This window comes from Argiope bruennichi, chromosome 6 (genome assembly GCF_947563725.1).
Source record: "Argiope bruennichi chromosome 6, qqArgBrue1.1, whole genome shotgun sequence".
NCBI lineage: Eukaryota > Metazoa > Arthropoda > Arachnida > Araneae > Araneidae > Argiope > Argiope bruennichi.
The window spans coordinates 107,195,677-107,220,488 of NC_079156.1; the positions used below are offsets into that span (position 1 = coordinate 107,195,677).

The 24,812-nt window shown below is 33.1% G+C and overlaps 1 protein-coding gene across 1 annotated transcript in view; it reads left to right on the forward strand.

The window, feature by feature from the left end:
• Window positions 1–20,302: 20,302 nt before the first annotated feature.
• Window positions 20,303–24,812, forward strand: part of LOC129972418 (cytochrome P450 3A8-like) — a 41,232-nt gene continuing 36,722 nt past the window's right edge. The window contains exon 1 of the mRNA XM_056086552.1: window positions 20,303–20,460. Within this exon, the coding sequence (XP_055942527.1) occupies window positions 20,390–20,460 (71 nt within the window). The 5' untranslated portion in view covers window positions 20,303–20,389. The remainder of the gene's footprint in view (window positions 20,461–24,812) is intronic.

Here is a 24,812-nt window from a genome sequence, read left to right on the forward strand (position 1 = left end):
CCAAGCGTTATGGCGAGCGTGTGTGGGTGAGTGGTTGCTGATGTGCTGCGTCAAGTGAGTCTGACGACTTTGTTTGCGGGTAGATGGGGCCACAACAGCTGTACGAAGGTTGAAGGTTCATCGTCCGAGGTCACCAATGTAGCTGGCTGGTATGGACGAGGATAGAACCTGGGACCTTGTGGTTCGCAGTCCAGTAACATGACCACGATACAAAAGCAATTTCTAGGGTAGCGTAGCTGTTAACTGGCTTATAAGCTATTCACTACAGGCTCTCCCGCCAGTGAGTCGAACGATATGGCTGTTGAGTGGTGATGTATTTAGCTGCCGAGTATAATGCGCATGTACCCATTTGATAAGCGCCAAGCGTTATGGCGAGCGTGTGTGGGTGAGTGGTTGCTGATGTGCTGCGTCAAGTGAGTCTGACGACTTTGTTTGCGGGTAGATGGGGCCACAACAGCTGTACGAAGGTTGAAGGTTCATCGTCCGAGGTCACCAATGTAGCTGGCTGGTATGAGCGAGGATAGAACCTGGGACCTTGTGGTTCACAGCCCAGTAACATGAACACGATACAAAAGCAATTTCTAGGGTAGCGTAGCTGTTAACTGGCTTATAAGCTTTCACCACAGTATTGCCTCTTCCCAAGGGATTCAGGATGAAAATTCAGAGAATGATTCGCCATCTCGAAGAAAATCAAGATTTATTTAGATTTAAAGAACACTATTTCTGAGAGTAGCAATATACACATATATATTTATTTTCTGTTAATTTTGTGTGTGCACATAGCATTTATTTGTATTTTTTGTCTTGATCTTTTTTTTATTATTATTTTTATTTATTTCTGTCCTTATTTATAGCAGCCTTTTTTGTTAATTTTATCATTATTATTTTTCCTGAATTTTCTAATCACAAACAAACAGAACGTCTATTTATGTGAATTAGCACAAGTTTTCAGTTTCTCTTTGATAATAAACCAAAGCCATTTTCCATTTGAATTTCAGCAAGCTCCTTACTCTAGGATTTTTTTTTATTTATTATAAAATCCACTTATCAAATATTAATCCATAAATGTCAAACGTCGAACAATAGTCACAGCGATGGACAGAACAAGAGCGTCTTTCGATGTCTCTCCCACTTCATACTCATTACACTTGTAGCGGATTGGTATGGACGAGAATAGAACCTGGGACCTTGTGGTTCGTAGGCCAGTAACATGACCACAATACAAAAGCAATTGCTCGGGTAGCGTAGCTGTTAACTGGCTTATAAGCTTTCACCACAGTATTGCCTCTTCCCAAGGGATTCAGGATGAAAATTCAGAGAATGATTCGCCATCTCGAAGAAAATCAAGATATATTTAGATTTAAAGAACACTATTTCTGAGAGTAGCAATATACACATATATATTTATTTTCTGTTAATTTTGTGTGTGCACATAGCATTTATTTGTATTTTTTGTCTTGATCTTTTTTTTATTATTATTTTTATTTATTTCTGTCCTTATTTATAGCAGCCTTTTTTGTTAATTTTATCATTATTATTTTTCCTGAATTTTCTAATCACAAACAAACAGAACGTCTATTTATGTGAATTAGCACAAGTTTTCAGTTTCTCTTTGATAATAAACCAAAGCCATTTTCCATTTGAATTTCAGCAAGCTCCTTACTCTAGGGTTTTTTTTTTTTATTTATTATAAAATCCACTTATCAAATATTAATCCATAAATGTCAAACGTCGAACAATAGTCACAGCGATGGACAGAACAAGAGCGTCTTTCGATGTCTCTCCCACTTCATACTCATTACACTTGTAGCGGATTGGTATGGACGAGAATAGAACCTGGGACCTTGTGGTTCGCAGCCCAGTAACATGAACACAATACAAAAGCAATTTCTAGGGCAGCGTAGCTGTTAACTGGCTTATAAGCTATTCACTACAGACTCTCCCTCCAGTGAGTCGGAGGTGAGACGAACGATATGGCTGTTGAGTGGTGATGTATTTAGCTGCTGAGTATAATTCGCCTGTACCCATTTGATAAGCGCCAAGCGTTATCGCAAGCGTGTGTGGGTGAGTGGTTGCTGATGTGTTGCGTCAAGTGAGTCTGACGACTTTGGTTGCGGGTAGATGGCGCCATAACAGCTGTACGAAGGTTGAAGGTTCATCGTTCGAGGTCACCAATGTAGCTGGCTGGTATGGACGAGGATAGAACCTGGGACCTTGTGGTTCGCAGTCCAGTAACATGACCACAATACAAAAGCAATTTCTAGGGTAGCGTAGCTGTTAACTGGCTTATAAGCTATTCACTACAGGCTCTCCCGCCAGTGAGTCGAACGATATGGCTGTTGAGTGGTGATGTATTTAGCTGCCGAGTATAATGCGCATGTACCCATTTGATAAGCGCCAAGCGTTATGGCGAACGTGTGTGGGTGAGTGGTTGCTGATGTGCTGCGTCAAGTGAGTCTGACGACTTTGTTTGCGGGTAGATGGAGCCACAACAGCTGTACGAAGGTTGAAGGTTCATCGTCCGAGGTCACCAATGTAGCTGGCTGGTATGGACGAGGATAGAACCTGGGACCTTGTGGTTCGCAGTCCAGTAACATGACCACGATACAAAAGCAATTTCTAAGGTAGCGTAGCTGTTAACTGGCTTATAAGCTATTCACTACAGGCTCTCCCGCCAGTGAGTCGAACGATATGGCTGTTGAGTGGTGATGTATTTAGCTGCCGAGTATAATGCGCATGTACCCATTTGATAAGCGCCAAGCGTTATGGCGAGCGTGTGTGGGTGAGTGGTTGCTGATGTGCTGCGTCAAGTGAGTCTGACGACTTTGTTTGCGGGTAGATGGGGCCACAACAGCTGTACGAAGGTTGAAGGTTCATCGTCCGAGGTCACCAATGTAGCTGGCTGGTATGAGCGAGGATAGAACCTGGGACCTTGTGGTTCACAGCCCAGTAACATGAACACGATACAAAAGCAATTTCTAGGGTAGCGTAGCTGTTAACTGGCTTATAAGCTTTCACCACAGTATTGCCTCTTCCCAAGGGATTCAGGATGAAAATTCAGAGAATGATTCGCCATCTCGAAGAAAATCAAGATTTATTTAGATTTAAAGAACACTATTTCTGAGAGTAGCAATATACACATATATATTTATTTTCTGTTAATTTTGTGTGTGCACATAGCATTTATTTGTATTTTTTGTCTTGATCTTTTTTTTATTATTATTTTTATTTATTTCTGTCCTTATTTATAGCAGCCTTTTTTGTTAATTTTATCATTATTATTTTTCCTGAATTTTCTAATCACAAACAAACAGAACGTCTATTTATGTGAATTAGCACAAGTTTTCAGTTTCTCTTTGATAATAAACCAAAGCCATTTTCCATTTGAATTTCAGCAAGCTCCTTACTCTAGGGTTTTTTTTTATTTATTATAAAATCCACTTATCAAATATTAATCCATAAATGTCAAACGTCGAACAATAGTCACAGCGATGGACAGAACAAGAGCGTCTTTCGATGTCTCTCCCACTTCATACTCATTACACTTGTAGCGGATTGGTATGGACGAGAATAGAACCTGGGACCTTGTGGTTCGTAGGCCAGTAACATGACCACAATACAAAAGCAATTGCTCGGGTAGCGTAGCTGTTAACTGGCTTATAAGCTTTCACCACAGTATTGCCTCTTCCCAAGGGATTCAGGATGAAAATTCAGAGAATGATTCGCCATCTCGAAGAAAATCAAGATATATTTAGATTTAAAGAACACTATTTCTGAGAGTAGCAATATACACATATATATTTATTTTCTGTTAATTTTGTGTGTGCACATAGCATTTATTTGTATTTTTTGTCTTGATCTTTTTTTTTTTATTATTTTTATTTATTTCTGTCCTTATTTATAGCAGCCTTTTTTGTTAATTTTATCATTATTATTTTTCCTGAATTTTCTAATCACAAACAAACAGAACGTCTATTTATGTGAATTAGCATAAGTTTTCAGTTTCTCTTTGATAATAAACCAAAGCCATTTTCCATTTGAATTTCAGCAAGCTCCTTACTCTCGGTTTTTTTTTATCTATTATAAAATCCCCTTATCAAATATTAATCCATAAATGTCAGACGTCGAACAATAGTCACAGCGATGGACAGAACAAGAGCGTCTTTCGATGTCTCTCCCACTTCATACTCATTACACTTGTAGCGGATTGGTATGGACGAGAATAGAACCTGGGATCTAGTGGTTCGCAGCCCAGTAACATGAACACAATACAAAAGCAATTGCTCGGGTAGCGTAGCTGTTAACTGGCTTATAAGCTTTCACCACAGTATTGCCTCTTCCCAAGGGATTCAGGATGAAAATTCAGAGAATGATTCGCCATCTCGAAGAAAATCAAGATATATTTAGATTTAAAGAACACTATTTCTAAGAGTAGCAATATACACATATATATTTATTTTCTGTTAATTTTGTGTGTGCACATAGCATTTATTTGTATTTTTTGTCTTGATCTTTTTTTTTATTATTATTTTTATTTATTTCTGTCCTTATTTATAGCAGCCTTTTTTGTTAATTTTATCATTATTATTTTTCCTGAATTTTCTAATCACAAACAAACAGTACGTCTATTTATGTGAATTAGCATAAGTTTTCAGTTTCTCTTTGATAATAAACCAAAGCCATTTCCCATTTGAATTTCAGCAAGCTCCTTACTCTCGGTTTTTTTTATCTATTATAAAATCCCCTTATCAAATATTAATCCATAAATGTCAGACGTCGAACAATAGTCACAGCGATGGACAGAACAAGAGCGTCTTTCGATGTCTCTCCCACTTCATACTCATTACACTTGTAGCGGATTGGTATGGACGAGAATAGAACCTGGGATCTAGTGGTTCGCAGCCCAGTAACATGAACACAATACAAAAGCAATTTCTAGGGTAGCGTAGCTGTTAACTGGCTTATAAGCTATTCACTACAGACTCTCCCTCCAGTGAGTCGAACGATATGGCTGTTGAGTGGTGATGTATTTAGTTGTTGAATCTAATGCGCCTGTACCCATTTGATAAGCGCCAAGCGTTATGGCGAGCGTGTGTGGGTGAGTTGTTGCTGATGTGCTGCGTCAAGTGAGTCTGACGACTTTGGTTGCGGGTAGATGGCGCCACAACAGCTGTACGAAGGTTGAAGGTTCATCGTCCGAGGTCACCAATGTAGCTGGCTGGTATGGGCGAGGATAGAACCTGGGACCTTGTGGTTCACAGTTCAGTAACATGACCACGATAAAAAAGCAATTTCTAGGATAGCGTAGCTGTTAACTGGCTTATAAGCTATTCACTACACACTGTTTAAATAATCAGTGGGTTTTAGTTGCAGGGACATGAAGCGGTGTTGTGAATAGAATTTACTAAAAAAATTGATAGAAATGTACAATTGAATTTCAACCGCCTAGATCAAAGTATTTTTGAATTATCTTTGTAACAGATAGACAGAAAGACATTTTCTAAAAATTTGTTTTTCAAACTCATGAAAGTCTAAAATGTGGAGAGTCGTGAAACTCTCGAAATCAGATTTTTTGACGATTACTGCACTTTCTCTATACAACGTATATGTGAAAGTAAAAATTTCAAAGGGAGCATAAATGAAATTTGTCACCAAATTTTATTATTAAAATTGTATATATACATTACATTTTAGACCAATTTTGGTGTATCAGAGGACCATTTATCGGTCAGTAGTATAGTTACCGGGGCAAAAGGGTATCTATGCGCACGACGTTCCAGCTTCACAGATGCCATCGAAACAAAACATTATTTAAATAATTTTTTAATTAAATAATCATTTTTTAAAATTAAAAATTAATTCACAATAAATCAAAAATATAAAGCACGCATAAATGAAATTTAATATCAAATTTTATTATCACTATGGTAGATGTATATTACATTTTAGGCCAATTTTGGTTTATGACAGGATCATTTATAAGTCAATGGTATAGTGACCAGGGCTAAAGGGGGATATAAGATGTTGTTGTTGTTTCTTATGGCACTTGCCACGGACAAGCCCGCTGTTCGAAGACAGCCGATTTAAGCCTAGGGGGGAGCGCCTCTTGTTTTCATAGTAGAGCCAACTTGGGCCATGAGTATAACTCGACTACTCACGCATCACTCATTCTCTTCCACAGCTCCTTTTTACAGGAGGGCACATTCACACATAGAACAACCATCCCCAACCCGGGACTCGAACTCAGGACGCTCAGATCACGGGGAAGACGAGCTACCCCTATGCCAGGACGCCAGCGGTTATAAAATGCACGAGCATAATAGTTTTACAGGTGCCATCAGCCCAAAACATTATTTAAATCGTCATTTTTTTACTTTCCCGTATACGTAGTATAGATAATATACAGGGTGTTTATTTAGTCCCGGACCCATTTTGATGCTTAATAACTCATAAAATAATAAAGATAGATTAAAATTAATAACATAAATGGTTAAATAGACTCAAAAAGTTTCATGACCCTTGTCAATGAACTTTCACGTGTGCCCCCTTCGTCGCACGGAGAATATCAATTCGATAGTCAATTTCACGCCATGTAGCGGCAAGCATGTCGGCATCCACAGAGCCTATTGCGGTTGTAATTCTGGCTTTTAGGTCATCAATGTTCGACACTCTCCTCCTGAAAACGTTGGAGGAATTTTTTTGGTAAATTCTGAAATTTCTCTGTGCTTGCACTATCGATTTCGTTTCTATGAACCACCATAAAATCTGTGCTTTCTCTTGTGGTGTATGCATTCTCATTAATATCCGCTCGAATAAAACATCACATACAAAAGTACTACATAGAACAAACACATCAAAAGTAAACATAACATAGCAATAGTTGCCAAAAACAAAAGAGAGAAAAATGCAATTAATAAGCAGACAATATTTAGAAAAGTACAGATATTTAGACTGGAAAATGAAATTATCTGAAATTAACCACACGCGCAGACGATATTTACAAAAGTAAAAATATTCAAACCTGAAAAGGAAAATATATGAGTTATTCCATCGATAAATGCCATAAGTTTGTTTATATCTTCATTATTTTATGAGTTATTAAACATCAAAATGGGTCCGAGACTTTATAAACACCCTGTATAGTAATCGTTCAAAAATTCGAATCGAGATTTTGACGAATCTCCACGTTTTAGTCCTCCTGAGTTCGAAAAACGTATTTTTGGAAAATGTATATGACCGTCCGTCTGTCTGGGACAAAGATAACTTAAAAAAGGCTTTGTATTAGATGGATGGCATTTGTTGCATGATCTTTACACCAAATTTACAAATTTCTATCAAATTTGGATTAAATTTGCTCAGAAGAAATCCACCTATCCAGCTGTTCGATTATAAGTTAGTACAATAATTACGAAAGGAAGGAAGCTAGATAAATAAAATTCTGTATACAGGTTTAACATCTGTAGTGTAGTAGACACCGATCAAATTTTGGGCCAAATCCAACTATGGGTTGATTGCCTGTCGGTCTGTACTTTCAGAAACTAGTAAACGCGATAAATCAAATACGCAGTGGCTTAAATATGTCAAATTTGGTAAGGGATTTTGGGATTAAAAATGCAGCTTTGTGCTAAATTTTTATTTCAATCGGTTGTGAAATGCGTGTCTAAAAGACAAATTTGGTGTTTGGATGCTATTAACGCATGCCAGGGATTAATCGTCAAGGATGGCACGATCAATTGAGTAAAAATACTAAAGTCACACCAAAAGTGACATGACGAGTTTATTAGAGAGTATGCGAGAAAGTTTTGGGGTGACCAGTCCCCCTGGTGTATCATGAAGGGTGAAAGAATAATGGTACGCCCCGGGCGGCACATGCATTTACTAAATTAATGACATCGTCTGAAGTCGAAAAAAGGCTATTATACTCACGGATCTGTCACTTTTTGCTACGCCACTGTTGTCGGTCTGTACATCCGCGCGTGTATGTGCACGCGTTGATCTAAAAAGAGTAATCACTTAGATAAATAAAAATTGCTAAGCGCAAATTACAAACTCATTTGAAATTTTTGATCCAATCAGAAGAGAGGTGTGAGCAGAAAAATACTGAAAATGCATACTCAGTTTATTTCATCGTATTACGAAACGCAAAGCGCGGTATTGCGTCACTATACGAGGGAGGAAGTCAGAGAGGGTACGCATGCTTGAAGTTCATTGTCACCTTTGAGAGGTTTCACATCCTTTTAAAAATGACTAAACATTGTTTAACCTTGCGACAATGTCAAGGAAAGGATTTTCCCTCCTGTTTTCATAATAGCAGTAATGTTGTTATTAGAAAGCATTAATAAGTAAAATGTGCCTTATCATTCTGATGTTGAAATTAATCTTATATTTTATTCTGGAAGTGAAATTATCATGTTACACAACCTGCAATTAGATGTTATAGACATAGACAGCTTCATATCTGCGGAAATTGACTCGACTCCATTCACCAATTTGAATTGATTCCATTAAGGAAGTTTATAAATACAACAGAACAATTGTAAACCTATTAAAATAAAGTAGTATAATATTTTAGAAAGTATTTTGTTGAGAGAGCCGTGAATATCAAGCAACGAAGCTCAGGTTCTTGGCGAGGTATTTGGTGGGGAATATAAAAACAACAATAATAAATTCTACTTTTAGCGTACTAATTAAAGAGCAAATTAAATACAGTACACTCCCGAATATCCGGTTCACGACTATCAGGCTTCCGTATTATCCAATATAGTTTACTTTTATCGTAATTAAATGAGGAAGGCCAGGCCTCTATTAAGCCATCTATTAAAGACTTTTTTAAAACCTAAAAGCTGTAAGTTTTGACTCTTATCTTATGGTTACCTTTTCATATCTCTGTAATCATTTATCAGCGAAAAATACACTGAAGTGCTAGAAAAACTAGTACACCAATCTAATATTATGTAGAGCCCCCACAAGCACGCAGAAAAGCCGCAACATGTCGTGGCATGGATTCAACTAATTTGTGAAGATATTCTGTAGACAGTTCACATCAAGATTCCTGCAGGGCAGTCCACAATGCCATGGGAGTGCAAGATGGTGGAGATCTCCTAAAGACAGCAAGTTGCAAAACATCCCAGATACGCTCAATAATGTCAGGGGAATTAGGTGGCCAAGAGAGAGAAGGGCAGATTCAGAAGAGTGCTCCTCAAGCCACTTGATAGCTACTGTAGACTTGTGGGATGGCGTATTATCCTGTTGCAATTGTGCATGTTCTTCGAAATGCACATAGGACATGAACGGATGCAAGTAGTCAGAAAGGAAGTTAACGTACCGCTGACCTGTCATGGTGAAGTCTAGACGTATCAACGGTCCCATTTCTTGCCAATTGCACACGCCCCATACTATCACAGAGCCTTCACCAACTTCAACAGTTACTTGTAGGCATGAGGGATCCATGGATTCATGGGGTTTCCTCCACACCCGTACATGGCCATCCACCTGATACAATTGGAAACGTGATTCGACAGCCATGACAGCGTTTTACCAATATTAAGAGTTCAATGATGGTGTTAGCGAGCCCAGGAAAGACGAAGAGCTTTGTTCAGCCGACACAAGATGGCCTGCGGCTGCGATAGTCGATATCATTTAGGGTACGTTGCACAGTGCGTATGCTGACACTTGTTGATGGGCCTGCATTCAAATCCGCAGCAATTTGAGGAAGTATTGAACGTCTATCTCGTATAACGATTCTTTTCAGCCGTCGATGATCATGTTCTATCAGGGTCTTTTTCCGACCGCACCTCTGTCGGAGATTTGAAGCTTCACCGGAAACCTGATATTTGCAGTACACCCTTTAAATGGCAGTTTCCAAATTTCAGCTATACTTTGGAAATGCTGTGCCACATCTCTCTTGCGCCGACGATTAGTCCTTATCACTTAAAATCTTGACAAATCTTGACACTTAAATTACTTAATCTTGAAAATCACTTAAATCTTGACAACCTATCATTGTAACAGCAATAATCGATATGATAGCCTCCTCAGACACCTGTTGCCTTATATACGTACTGTCGACAGCATCGCGTTACTCTGATTGATTTAATACTTCCATTATATGCATATGACATGCTATACAAGTTTTTCTGGCTCTTCAGTGTAAAATTAGTTTGAGTCAATTTTCTTAAGAATTAGGCCTACAATTTAAGTTACTGTTTTGTTTATGTAACCTGCATTTAAGTTTGGCAGTACAGAATTTATGTTAAAAATATGAACAGTTTATATTCTTAACTTACTTTTTCTCTAATAAATTCTTGAAACGTGCAGTGCAGTATATAAATTATTAGTACAGAGCCTTCTATTTTAACTCGACACGTTACCAGCAATTGCTTCTATGATTCCCCGGGCCACGGCTGAGTTCACGTTGAGATAAATGGAGAACTTAGTACTCAATAAGAAATTAGAAAATGCATATTATAACAGTGAGTTTTGGCTGGCAAAGAAATGAATTCATAGATCTCGGCCTATCCGACTTTTTTGTTATTCGGCGTGCTCCACCACCACATTAGGCTGGATACATGGGAGTGTATTGTACTGATTAATTAATTTTCTAATTATGAAAGTCATATTCAGAAGAAAAAAATTCTTTCAAAAAACGGTCTGAGGTTTCTTTAAATCTACATAAATGTTGCTGACTCTAGAATGTATCAAGAAATATTCTGGAAAGCTAGAGGCAGAAGGTGGTTGAGAAGAGAGAGGCTTCCATATTTCGCATCCACACAATCACATTCATATGCTTCGCTAGCATTTTCGTTTTATGGATGATTCAAATAAAATCGTTTGCATCAATTTTTGAGGGTTTCGGTGTCAACAAGACAATCATAGCCCCATATCACAGGGTAATAGAGAAAACAACGAAATTTACCTAATTTTTGCTCTAATTTCTTTGATCCGGATACGTTGAACAAATAGATTCCTGAACTTGCCTTGTTACAAAAGTCTTTGATAATTTATTCTTGAAGGCATCTAAGTGTAAAGGATGTCCCAAAATTAACGCAAGGTCTGGATTTGCCATCATTCGTGCGGTAAAGTGTTGGCAATCCTATTAGAAAAACCACTTGACAGTTGATAGTTTAGGGTTAGTAAAAATGGAGAGTCACACAATAGAATACCGTGTTAATGCAAGTGTGGTGAATCGCATATAAGCCAGTAACATCTCTTCTACCCGAACGATCGTTTTGGCATAATTGTTAAGTTACTGGACTGCTAACCAAAAGGTCCTAGGTTCTATCCTCACGCGTCTCATACCGCTACATTGGTGACCTTGGACGCCAAACCTTCAACCTTCATACAGCTGTTGTGGCGCCATCTACCCGCAACCAAAGTCACCAGACTCACTTGGTGCAGCAAAGTCGTCAGACTCACGTGACGCAGCACCCACAAACTCTCGCCTTAACGCTTGGCGCTACTCAAATAAGGGTACGGCCCATTAAGACAACAGCTACTACATAATACATCACCACTCAACGCCATATCGTTCGTCTCCCCTTCGACTTCACTGGAGGGAGAGTGCTGTGGTGAATCGCATATAAGCCAGTAACAACTCTTCTACCCGAACGATCGTTTTGGTATAATTGTTAAGTTACTGGACTGCTAAACAAAAGGTCCCAGGTTCTATCCTCACGCGTCTCATACCGCTACACAAGATTTAAATTACATAAAAAAACAGGTTTTTTTTCTTTAAATTCATAAATTTTTATTGAATTGTTAAAGTACACAGGATAGGGTTATGTATGGAATAACGCATAGGACAAATGGATTCCACGGGTTTACTAGGACATTCGCACGCTCTTTGTCAAAATTTTCCATGATCATTTTGCATAAAGTGTTGAATTTCCTCCTTCAATGCACGCGTGCTTGTGGGTTGTTGGCATAGACTTTTGATTTCAAATAATCACATAAAAAGAAATCCAATGGGGTTAAATCATATGATCAAGGGGGCTCATTCTCACATTTTCGAACTGTGGCCACCTAGACTTTCATTATTTCTGAAATAATGTCCAATAATGAAAACGCAACGTTCGAACAACGACAGATCTATCGTGTAACGTTCCATTTTCACAAACCCTAAACTATCAGCTATCAAATGCTTTTTTTAAAAATTGGTGTCAAAAGTGTCAAATTTGTGATAACAGATTCCAATTTTTTTTCTTCGCTGTTCTGATACGAAATGTATTCATTCCTGCCGTAAAAAGCATCCTAACTATCCAATTAATAGTTGGTACCTATAAACAAACCTTTTTTTATCAAGTAAGTTATTTTTCTTGTTGTCTATAGTTTCTATATTATTGATTAATTTTATTCTCGGTTCCTCTTATTTAGTTAAGCAATTCTAAATAATTCACTTGTCATTTCAAAACACTCATCGGCCTTTTACTTTGTTTTGAAAATAGAGGTATGACTTTCTGATTTATGTTAGTTACAAGTTGAGACTAGTTTATTAAATACTACAAGCATGGTTCGCTTACATTATGGAGACACATTTACCTTTGTTTATTAATCAAAAAATATTTTCAAATTTTCGTAACTCAGTTGTCTACGTGAGGAGTAATATTTACATACCGAATTTAAATGGTAATTTGATTTTGAACATCAATCGATTATTGATTATATATAGAAATATTAAAGTAAGAAAAAAATTTTTTTTGTTTTGTTTTTAAGAAATATTATTTTAGTTCCGTGGAATAAAAGTTCTTATTAAATTCAACAAACTTATTCCACAATTTTGCCCTCCCACAGGATAATGGCGTTCAGAGCACTGACCCTGCTTGACGCCATTTTACTTATAGCCCAGAACCTCACATCTTGTCACAAAATGGCTAAACCAGAATTGACAAGGACTTGGAAGTATTTGTAGGCAATGTCGTGCTGCCGTCTAATAATTTATATATGAATATAAAATAATTTTAAGATATATTTATAAAATAGTGAAGAATATAACATACTTGGCTTTTAAAAAAAATCACAACTATGTCAGAAAACATTACTGAGCTATTTCTAAATAAAGTTTAAATGTGCTAATATTTAACCTGATTCTTTTTAATACAAAGAAACAAAATGAGGAGTTAAGAAAGTAATATTTTCCTAATAAGCATAAGAAAAATAAGAAAAAAAGATTAATAGTGACAAGTCAAGTGGTGGGGGCAATACATAACCGGTACATTATTCTTCTGTCGAAAAAAGTCAGACACCAGCTAGTGTATAGAATAACTGAGTATCTGCACCCTACAAGAAGTTCTAATGCTGTGATTTATTTTCATTAGACCTTTCATAAGAATAGCTCATTCTATTTGTCTATGACTTGAAGTGCCAGATCCCATTAACCGAAGAAATGTGCGCTGTAATAGCACCAATGTAATTCCGGTTCGCTTAGATAACTGTCCATCGGTGACACCGTTTAAATTGGGTGGAAACACACACACACACACACACACACACACACACACACACACACACACACACACACACACAAAGAGTGGACGTTTCAACAATGATCAACGGCAGTTTATTCGCACAGGCGTTGGAGGCGGTCGCCTCGTACCTTTGGACCTAGAGGGGCCTCAAAATCTATTCGGTGTATATCGCAATGTCAAGCGACTGTGAATTTATTACATTGCGGACTTGGATATAAAATATTTTCGTTCCTTTCTGTATCTTAAAAAAGGAATGAACGAAACGTCAAATATGAGAAATGTAGGAGGAAATAAGATCTAAAAAGCTGAGAAAAAATAGGATTAATAAATAATTTCGAAAGCAATGATATTCAAAAAGTTTCCAAGATGTAAAAATGATAAAAACGATAAGCATAAAAAAATTGCAATCTATTTATCAAATGAAATACATAAATTTTGTGTAAAATCATTTGCATCAATCGTTAATTTCTGGAGTTCGAAATATGATCTTCCGTTTTTTTGCTAGTATTAGCAAGAAAGATATTAGATTTTTTTTTTCTAAATGTATTATCGAGTTGAAACAGGATATTTCTGTCTTCAGTTATGAAAGATTGTTCAAATTAGTAGGAGAAATATCGCAACTTATTTCTAAACCAGTGAAAATTTTTAAATCTGTACTTATAATAAAGCTCAATGTGTGTGTGTGTGTGTGTGTGTGTGTGTGTGTTGGCGCTCTACAGGTCAGGTCATTTGACATACAGCTATCAAATTTGGTACATGTATAACTTAGAGGTCGGGAATGTGCACCTGGGGTCCCTTTTTTTCAAATTTTAATTAGAATTTTAATTATTAGTTAAAAACTAACTTTCCCGCCAAAAAAATCTTCCATTTTCCCCACCGCCAACTTTTCCGCCAAAAAAATCTTCCATTTTCCCCACCGCCAACTTTCAGTTATTTTTTTCTCCCAACAGAATTGAGGCTAGGGTTAACATTTTTCGGCGGATTATTTCAAACGATTCTGTTTATTTTCTTAATGTTTTATGCATTTAAAATTAAACATTGTTAATTAATCCATATTTCAGATTCGTTCTGAAGTACTTTTGAATTAAAATAACACAGAATAAAGGAAATTAAAAATGTATAATCTGCATAGCGTTACCCCAACTGGCGTAGAAAAATTCACGCATTTGCGTTAACGTAACTGGCGAAGAAAATTCACGCATGCGCATTGTTTTCTGACTGTTGACATGGCAACCAACGGGTGATTTAAATTATTTTTAGGTTAGTTGCATGCTTTTTTAAGTAAATTGTATTTATGTTAGTTATATATTTTTTGTATATGCTTATAGTTTTAAGTACATCGTTTTTTAAGTAGTTTTTTTTAACCTATTTTCAATGATTTAAATTATTTTTAGGTTAATTGGATGTTTTTGTAATTAAATTGTATTTATGTTAGTTATATACTTTTTTGTATATGCTTATAGTTTTAAGTACATCGTTTTTTAAGTATTTTTTTAAACCTGTTTTCGACCGATTATTTTAAACGATTCATTTTATTTTTTTAGTGTTTGATGCATTTAAAATTAAACATTGTTAATGAATCGATCTGTTCATGATGAATCTGAGAAATTTTTGTTGACAAATTCTTGAGATATTACATAAATTAAGAAATATATTCTTTAGTGCCCATAAAGTCTAAACGCTCAGTGACTCTATTATCAGTAATCATAGTATTAAAAAAATGCTTTGTTTCAGTAAAAAATATTATTATATTAATTGCAGATTAATCATTTACACTTTAATTTAAAGCATAATTTCTACGAGAGGTAACAGAAAATTAGAGAGATACATATCAGGCTATGACTGAAGGCCCTTATAATATTAGGAGTGAATTATATGACTATCAAAATTTGAAGTTTTAAAATATTTTGCCGAAGAATCTATTAAAGTTGGAATTGCGTAAAATATTTAATGGTACGACCGGAGTTTAACCTCCTGCTTGGAGCAATTTTTAAAAATCGCCAACAACGACCTTGCGAAATGTTCAAAAGCAAAGGAGCAGATGTTCAATTATAGTGCATAATAAAGATTGCCAGCTTTGGAGCGTTATCGCAACTTGGCGAAGAAGGGGGTTAAACTCCGGTTCAACCTATTTAATTATTAAAATTTAAACGAACATTAAGATTGGCGAACCGGCTGGTCGCCAAAGGCGGCTAGTACAGTAATAAATTATAAAAGGCAGTTAAGTGTTCAAGTAAAAATTCTTTAATTATTTTTTATTTATTTTTCACCAAATTAAAATTTAGCTAAAATCTATGGCAATTTGTAATTCAAATAAAAAAAAAAGAGATCATTTTCTATGGTAAAAAGCACAAACTACTTGTGGAATAAAATGTATCAACCGCAGTTAAATGAACTATGGCTCTTATTATTGAAAATGACTTAGTAAAAGAATTTAAAATGGCAGACAAGTTATCCTTGTTAGAGATACGCAAAGTGGCATTTTAGTATTTTGATGTCTTTTAATATCTCTATCTGCGTTTCTAAAATTTTATAGCAATTTGATTTATTTTTACCTTTTCGTACACGCAGTATAGAGAAAATATGGTAATAATCAAAAAATTCAAACTCGGGATTTTGACGAATCTCCATATTTCAGACTTCCTTGAGTTTGAAAAACACATTTTTGGAACATTTCCGTCTGTTTGTTTGTGGCAAAACACCAAATTTGCAGATTTCTATTAAATTTTCAGTAAAATCTGTTCAGAGAAAGTCCGTCTGTCTGGCTGTTCGAATATATGTTAACACGATAACTACAAAACAAAGAGAGCTTGATAGATGAAATTCGGTACACATACTTAACATCTATAATTTAGAGAGGTGTCTAATTTTGAGCCAAATCGAACAAAGGATAAATTGTCCGTCGGTCTGTACTTTCAGAAATCTGTAAACGTGATAATTCAAAAACAAATGACTTTAATGTATCAAATTTGGTATGTGACTACAAGTGCAGTTTTATATCAAATATTTGTTTCAATAGGTTGAGAAAAACATGTCTAAAGCACAAATTCTATTTTTGGATACTATTATAAACATGCCAGGGATTAATCGCCAAAAAACTCGCTGAAGACGACACTACAGATTCAGTAAAAAATGTTGAATTCACGCCAAAAGTTAATATTTCGTAACTATTGTACGCCAGTGCCATGTTAGGTGTTTTCTGGGATGACGAGTTTATTAGAGAATATGTGAGAAACTTTTGGAGGATAACTAATGCTGGTTTTATTGCTATTTCAAAAGTATCATTATAATGCTCTTAATATATATTTTTGTGTCCTTTCTAAAATTTATTTTAATTTCGTGTTATAATTTAGCATCATAATTTCTAATTATATATTATTTAACATTATTATTTTATAATTCTATATTACTTAGAATTACAATTATCGTTTAAAAATGTCTTTTTAATTTTACATTTTTCAATGAGAAAATACCATACTACTAGACATATTATTTAATTCAGTATAAAAATATAGTTTAAAATATATTTCTGTTGAAATGTATTATACAGAAAGTTGTTGTTTTATTTTGTAATTTATATTATATAATACAATTACATAATATTACATAAATAATGGAAAAAAGGAAAAAAATCATATAAGTGATCGATTATCCTTAATTTGAACTCTTAATTTAAGTGATGCTTATTTTTTACAAGTCGCCTTTCGCCACCAGCTGGTTCGAAGAGATATTGGTTATGTTTAATTTCAGTTAAATCTTTTAGATATAACTTCAAGACCACTATTCCTTCATACTGTCAGACATTGAAGCTGCGTTATTTTAATCGCTTCTGTTAATTAGCCTGCTTGCTTGATGAGATATTATGATGAATGATAATTCCCCGCATCTTCAGAAGAGATAATCGTAATTGGATAATCGATAATATCAGCAAGTGGTCTTTCCCACTGCGCTTCTTTTCTGAGGTGTCAATGATCTGGACTTCATTTTTGCAGAAGAGAATGCCAGACTACAACGAATTCATAAATTGGATGATTTGCTTAAAATTGAGAATATCACTCAAGTAATTTGACCAGTTTTTTTCTCCTTTTTAAATCCCATAGAACATGTATGGGATGCTTTGTGGAGATGTTTTTTGAATTGAATATCATTTACATGAGAACATTCAGCAAATGAAACAGTTGTCCGTTGAGGAATGGACAATCCTACCTCCAGACATGATTTATTGCTGAGGATGCGCAGATGGTACCACGCAATCATTGTAGTTTAAGGAAGTTTCATTCTTAACTAAAGGAAGTGTATTTGTTTCATTAAATCCCATAGAACATGTGTGGGATGCTTTGAGGACATGTTTCTTTTTGAAATGAATATCATCTATATAAAAACAGTTAGCAAATGAAATAGATGTCCGTTTGGGAAAGGACAATCCTGCTTGGACAGCCAAGCCACCTTTATAGCTTGAGAAAGTAATTCTTTACTCAGGAACTTGTATTTGTTTCTGTCCATTCCAGGTTGGTAATTACTATCGGTAATATTATTTTTTAAAGAGAACCTTTTTTGGCTGAATTCCATACTACGTGCTTTTTTTCAATTCAATTTCACACGATTTTTTTAACCCTCTAAATTCAGTATAGTTTTTTTATATAAACTGATTCTCACTAGCCATCTTTGTCAACCAGTTGGTCACCACCATATTAATAGCATTAATTTTGGCAACAACTTTGATGAACTACATCTTATCAAAATAAAAAGAAAGAATTATGTTAATTTTCTTTGCATGAAAGACATAGAGCATTTTGATTGGTTAATCATACTTGAAAAGTTTCAAAATGAATTAGCGAATAAAACTCTCTGCATTGATTAAGGTTTGAGGTTGGGAGCAATCAAAAATTTATTCTGCGATCTCTTGAAAATACAAGGAAAAGGAAGCAAATGACTACTGCTGACGTCATAAAGTTTCAAATGAAATAAAAATTGACGAAATCAAATCAATGTTTAGAAATGAACAGCTCAGTCGTGGTTTTTTCAACTTTGAGAATATAGTGAATTGTAATTTTGAAATGTCTTCCGATAAGGATGGTGAGGATACATGCGCCGATTAATGATATATTTAGGATATCGGGAACTTTCATATCAAATAAAAATCGGCGAAATCGAACAAGTAATTGCGACAGTGGAAACAGATTTTTGGGTTTTTCGATTTAATTCAGATATATACATAAATGTTCCCTGCGTGTTTTTTTTTCTTTTGCAGAATTTTTCTTTTATATCAGGAAATAATTTCTTTCAAGAGTGATTAAGGAAATATTTATATAAGCGAATTTTACATTAAGGTCCTTGAATTCAGAACATCTGAATTACAAGTGCAAGCTAATTAAACTAACATTCTAATTATTGTTAATAAAAATAGTTATAATGATTAAAATAATGAAAAATTATAAAATTCCGATTGGTAAGTCGTAATGTATAATAATACATGTGTAATGAATGTCTTCAGAACTCCACTTACTACAACTACTTCAATCCATCGCTGTCTAAATTGAAGACCAAACTAGTATATGAAATCAAAGCTATCAAGAAATTATATGTTTAGTTTAAAATTTTAATTTTGAGTTTCAAAGTTCCAACTCAAAAGGGAGAGAATTACAACGGACTTGAGCATAACTCAACGTTCGAAAATGATGATATTTTTGATATTTCGAATACAAATGGCTTTTTTTAAAGTAGTAGCATATTCTTGCTCACAGTTTAATTAGTTAACTGTTTCGACCTCTTCTCAAAATACGTATCTAAATTGTGTTGTCAAGCGCAGAGTATGTGTAATATGAAATTATATTGTAATGAAATGACTTTTATTTTTTATTTCAATAATCACGTTTATTTATTTACTTAAAGTAACATACATTTTTTGCATATAAGCGAAAAGAGGCATAAAAAATTAATTTTTAATTTTAATTTGTTGTAAGAGAATGGTATTGAGCAAAGCATGATACAAAAGGACCTCATTCTAGTTTTTATAACCAGGCTCGCCACATATTGAATTGTCTAAAACAATTTATGGCTGATTAATTGCTTCTGGGATGATTAATACAACACAGCGATACATTTAAGAAAAACAATTCATATTATATGCGGAGTATTTTTTATAGTAATTATTAATATTCTTTTATTTGTTCCTTACACACACACACACACACACACACTCGAAAGACAAGACATTAACGCGCGCACACTTTAACAGAACAGCATCTCATCTCATTATAATTTCAATCGTAATGCACTGTGGGATGCGTACTTAATCAGGTACCGTCATCTATTATCCAAAAGAGAAGATAGAGTTATGCAGCTGCTACAACTTGAAATTTACGAATATGTTTGAGTTTTTACTGAAATTGCAATTCATACCAAATTATCTCTACCTATTATCTCTGACAAATAAACTCACCATTACGCAAAATATATTTTTTCTATGACGAGAATACTCGTCAAAAACGGTTAACGGGTTAGTTAAAATTCCTTTTGTGCAAATGTGAGCAGTTTTTGTTCTTTGAGTATTTTGCCTTAAGAATTTTATATTCCACTTAGCGGAGCCATAGTTTCCGATGACCCAGCATTCGTGTAATTTTGAATGTTGTTTTTTTTAATGTCACTGATTGTAGGTGGATCACTGAATGACGTTTTTTATAACCTCGTCCTATGTGCTTGCTGTATTTTTTTTTTTTTTCGCTACTGTAATAAGTCTTCATCAATTATTTTAAACGCGATGCAAAATTTCCATTTGATATGACGTAATTAATAAGATCTTCACCTTGATATTCGTTCCTTTTTAAGGACTGGAACTTCGATATCTTTCTCAATGAAAACAAAAACGCTGTTTTTAAACTCAAAACTGTAACATCTTATTCGATACAATAGTCTAAATATTCGAAATGGAATTTTTAACAGAACCCACTACCATCACGTTGTTTCTTGGAATAATCTTTTTCTTACTTCTTTATTGGTAAGAATATACTACTTTTAGTTTTTGGATTTATATATTCCTTTTTTAAATTTGATTTATTCAAAAATATGTGTTTTAATTTAGAAAAATTATAATTTTAAAGATTTTAAAGAACGCTTTATTATATGAATAGAGCATGTAACATATAAAATTTTATAAAAGTCTTCTATAATTTTACCATATTTTCATTAAAAGCAAACATTTTCAAGAGATTTTTGTAAATAAAATATTATTTTTTAATAGTTACAAAATTTAAATATAATTTTCGTGTATTTATTTTTTGATAATTAACTTTTTCTGGCAATGATTAAAAAGTATTCGATCGTTATGGAAAAGGATAAAAAATATCATTAACACATTTTGTGTTTTAGCATAATAAGGTTAATGTACAAGATATTATATATGAATTGCGTCACATAAAAATCTATCAAAACAGTAAATACAGCTGAGTTGAATCTAGATTTGTAATTTGGTGAGTAATTACTTCTTAGATAGTTGAAATGATTTTTATAGAAGCTTTATTTATTTTTGAATAAATAAAGCTTTTCCTTAGAAATTTAGAAGGATATAGTTATTGCCTAGATAATTTTTACTTCACTATATAATTAGAAAGTTAGCGTTTTAGTGATGTATTTTTTTTTTCATACGGGGGATTCAATTTAAATACTTTTTCATTGTTTCATTATTTTAATTCCTCCCTTTTTACACATCTGTGTTGCGATTAGATTAAATACATTTTAGCATGATATTGTTTATAGGAGAACACATTGCTGTAAATTACAACTATTACAAAAAAATACTCTTTAAAATGTTCTATAGAGCTGGCCATTGAATCCAATGTATAAAATTGCGTACATTGCTATTTTTATTGAACGCTCATTTAAACTCGCTTCAGGATCTGATTTTCCTCTAAACTTTCTCCAATAAATTTTTAATCCCATTTTATTAAATCTTTTGCTGGTTTTTACTGAAACCTTTCTTTCTTATAAACAGTAACTACAAAAAATGCCTCAAAAATTAATTAAATACTAACCATGCTCACAGGCTTTTGCTTGTGGTGAAATGAATGACAGCGAAATCAAAATCAGAAAAATTATAAGTAAAACTATCAAAATGAAATTAAAAAAATGTATTATAATTTTGCATGCTTTTTCTCGTAATAATGGTTTTATTTAATGAAATATCGAGGTAAAATTCAAAATAAGAAGTTGAGGATGAAAATAATTCTAAAAACAAATAGCAACTACGAAATTAAAAAGTTTATTGCAAATGATATACTGTCTGTTTATTTGAAATAATAAGCAAAATCAATGAGCCGCCAATTAAACTAGACACCCATGCCCAATCACTGATCCGATTTCACAAATTATTTTTTATATGAAAGCCCATGAAATCTAAATTTTCATTAATGCTCTCTGTTTCAATGTATATTATCTATGGGAAACACTTGAGACATAAGTCGTAAGAACTAACCCTTGGACTGCTTTTGAAAAACTTTAATTTCATATGAAAGCTTATGATATCTAGGCATGCAAAAACTACTCTTCCCTTCCAAAAGAATTTGAAAAAAAAAAAGGAAAAAAATCTTTACTGTATATTTTATGAGAGAAAGAGCAGAATTTATCAGACACAGCCATTGTTTCAATTAAAAAAAAGTTTCAGATGAAAGCCCTAATCCCTAGATCATTATGACGTCATTAATGTTAGTCTACCATTTTTCTTTTCTTTTCGAGATATATTGTAAAATAAAACAGTGATGCAGTAAACAATAAAAGTGATGCAAAATAAACTGTGATACAGCAAACAATAACAGTGATACAATATGATACAATGCAGTGATAAACAGCTTTTACCCTCAACAATTGGGAAAGTTTCGCCTAATTTCGTCACCAATTAATTTCTCTTTGTAGTTTAGATAATATTAGGATACTCTATTATTAAGTATAATTTTGTTGAAATGTAATTTAAAATAATATTACAGGATTAAAATGATACGATACCATTTTTTCTTATAAAATGTAGTTCTTCAAAGTTGATTAACATGATTAAATGACTATTATTAATGTTCCATCGTCAGCTATTATATAATAAATTTTATCATATTTCGAACTGATTTGTTTCTGTTTGAGGAAAATTATTCAATGGCTCAACGTCATTTGTTGTTTCATGCTTGCGAGTCATTTTGAGATAAAAATTAAACGTTTTTGTAAAAAAAAAAAATTAGGAAATATTCAGGTCAAACGATTATTTAAATCTCACCATAATGGTAAAGTTAAAAATAGATGATGATGATGATATAATTTTTATTAATGAATTTTTTGAAAATATTTTGGTATGAGATTTTTTTTCTTTTGCTGCGCAGTTTTTCTCTGTTTGTTTGCATTTTAGTTTTTTTATAAAGTATTCAAAAATTTTAAGAGCAAATTATGTGAGGATTTATTTAAATCAAATAGTAATATGAAAAATTTTGTGAATTTTTGTTTCTAATTCATTTTATATTACATAATTTCTCTCGCATATAAAAATTTCGAAATATTCTTGAGAATTGCTATATATTATTTTTTTCATATTCATTATTTTTTCTGTTACTTAACCCATAATATTATTAACTAATTACTTTTTCTATTTCATTACTATAAAAACTATAAATTATGGTACTATAACAAAATACTGGCTGCTATTCAGTTTATTTCACATTAATCATGACAATAATAATAATATTACAATAGAATCATGAGGAAATTTTAAAAATATGCAATCTGAGATTTATTAGACAAATATTATTGGTTTTTCAAACCTGATACAAATTTTATTCTTTAAAAAATTAGAATCGAAAAGCATTTTGTTGAATTATATCAAAAATGAAAAAAAAAAAAAAAAAAAAAAAAAAAACGTCTGCGTTATATGAAATTATTCTTTGGCGTAAAATACTGTACGAAAGATAAATTTTGCTGTACAGTTTTGTTCGAAAATTGTTCTAGAAAAGATTGTGTTTTGCAATTTAAAATGTCATAAAAATCTCGTTTTTAAAGTTTCTGCAATGAAATAAAACATGATATTAATAATTTTAAGAAAATTGATCTGGCGAAATATAATGGAAGAATGCAAAATTTGACCTTGCTATACTCTATAAAGATACGTAAAGTTTTAAACATTTTAAAAGTTGAGATTTTTTTATTTTAAAATTATTTTAAATACATCTACATCAATTATGTATAATCTAATTAATATCTATTTTCATTTAAATAATATATAGTTATCCGGCTTTTATAAAAGCATTTTATTCATTAGAAGACTGTTATGAAATTGGTAACTGATTTAGTACAGATTATTACATGCCATATATAAGTTCGCGAGTTTTCCCACTCAAATTCGGAATAACTGCAATATTTTGAACTCGAAATTCCTTATTATTCAATAACTAGTGGGAGATTATAGTATTAGAATTTTTTTCTGAAATTCTTTCTGAAAACAGTTGTATTAAAAATATGTATTTTGTAGTTGGTTTTGACATTATATAATTAGTCTTAAATATTAGAAGTTACTAGAAAACTCTTGAATAGTTTTTAACTTGAAAATTATTACAATTGACAAATGGTAAATAGATTTGATCAGTTTCAAAAAAATAATTACTCAAGAAACATATACGAAAAATAAAAAAAGAATAACTTAACAAGAGAAAATCGTGAAAAAAGATTCAGTGAAGAATTTTTAGTCATCGTCAGCATATATAATATTATTCTGCATTTATAATCCTGTCCTAAACGTTTTCCAATAATTTACTTTTTTTTTTTGCTGGTCATTTTAGATTTCCAGAGCACTGTTTCTTGCAGGTGATTTCTCTAAATTCTTTATAGATGCTTTCTTTATATTTATAGATTCTATAAATATTTCTTATGGATTTTCTTTATATATTCTTTACTGATTCTTCGCTTTATAGGTAGCTTCTCTCAATTTATACTTTCTCCTTATTTACACTGTTATTTATTTGATCTTTTAGAAAAATATAAAAGAGTGATAATATTGCTTTATAACGGAAAATTAAAAATATTACTAAGCACTTTTTTAGGTTTCGGAAACGTATTCAAGTAACTTAAAGGAAAGTAAAATTTCATTTGTTATTCATTCATAACTTTTTTTGAAACGTCGCAATAATTCTATTACAGACTAACAAAAAAAAATGACATGCAAGCAAGTGCAGCCAAATTCGCTATCTTTATTTATCATCAAGAAAAAAAAACTTTATTAAACTTCATTAGTTTTTTTTAAGAAAAAACACACTTTATAAAACTTTATTTCAAGTGAAAATAAATTATGAAATTCCCAAGAATGTTCAGAAGTTTAAGTACTAG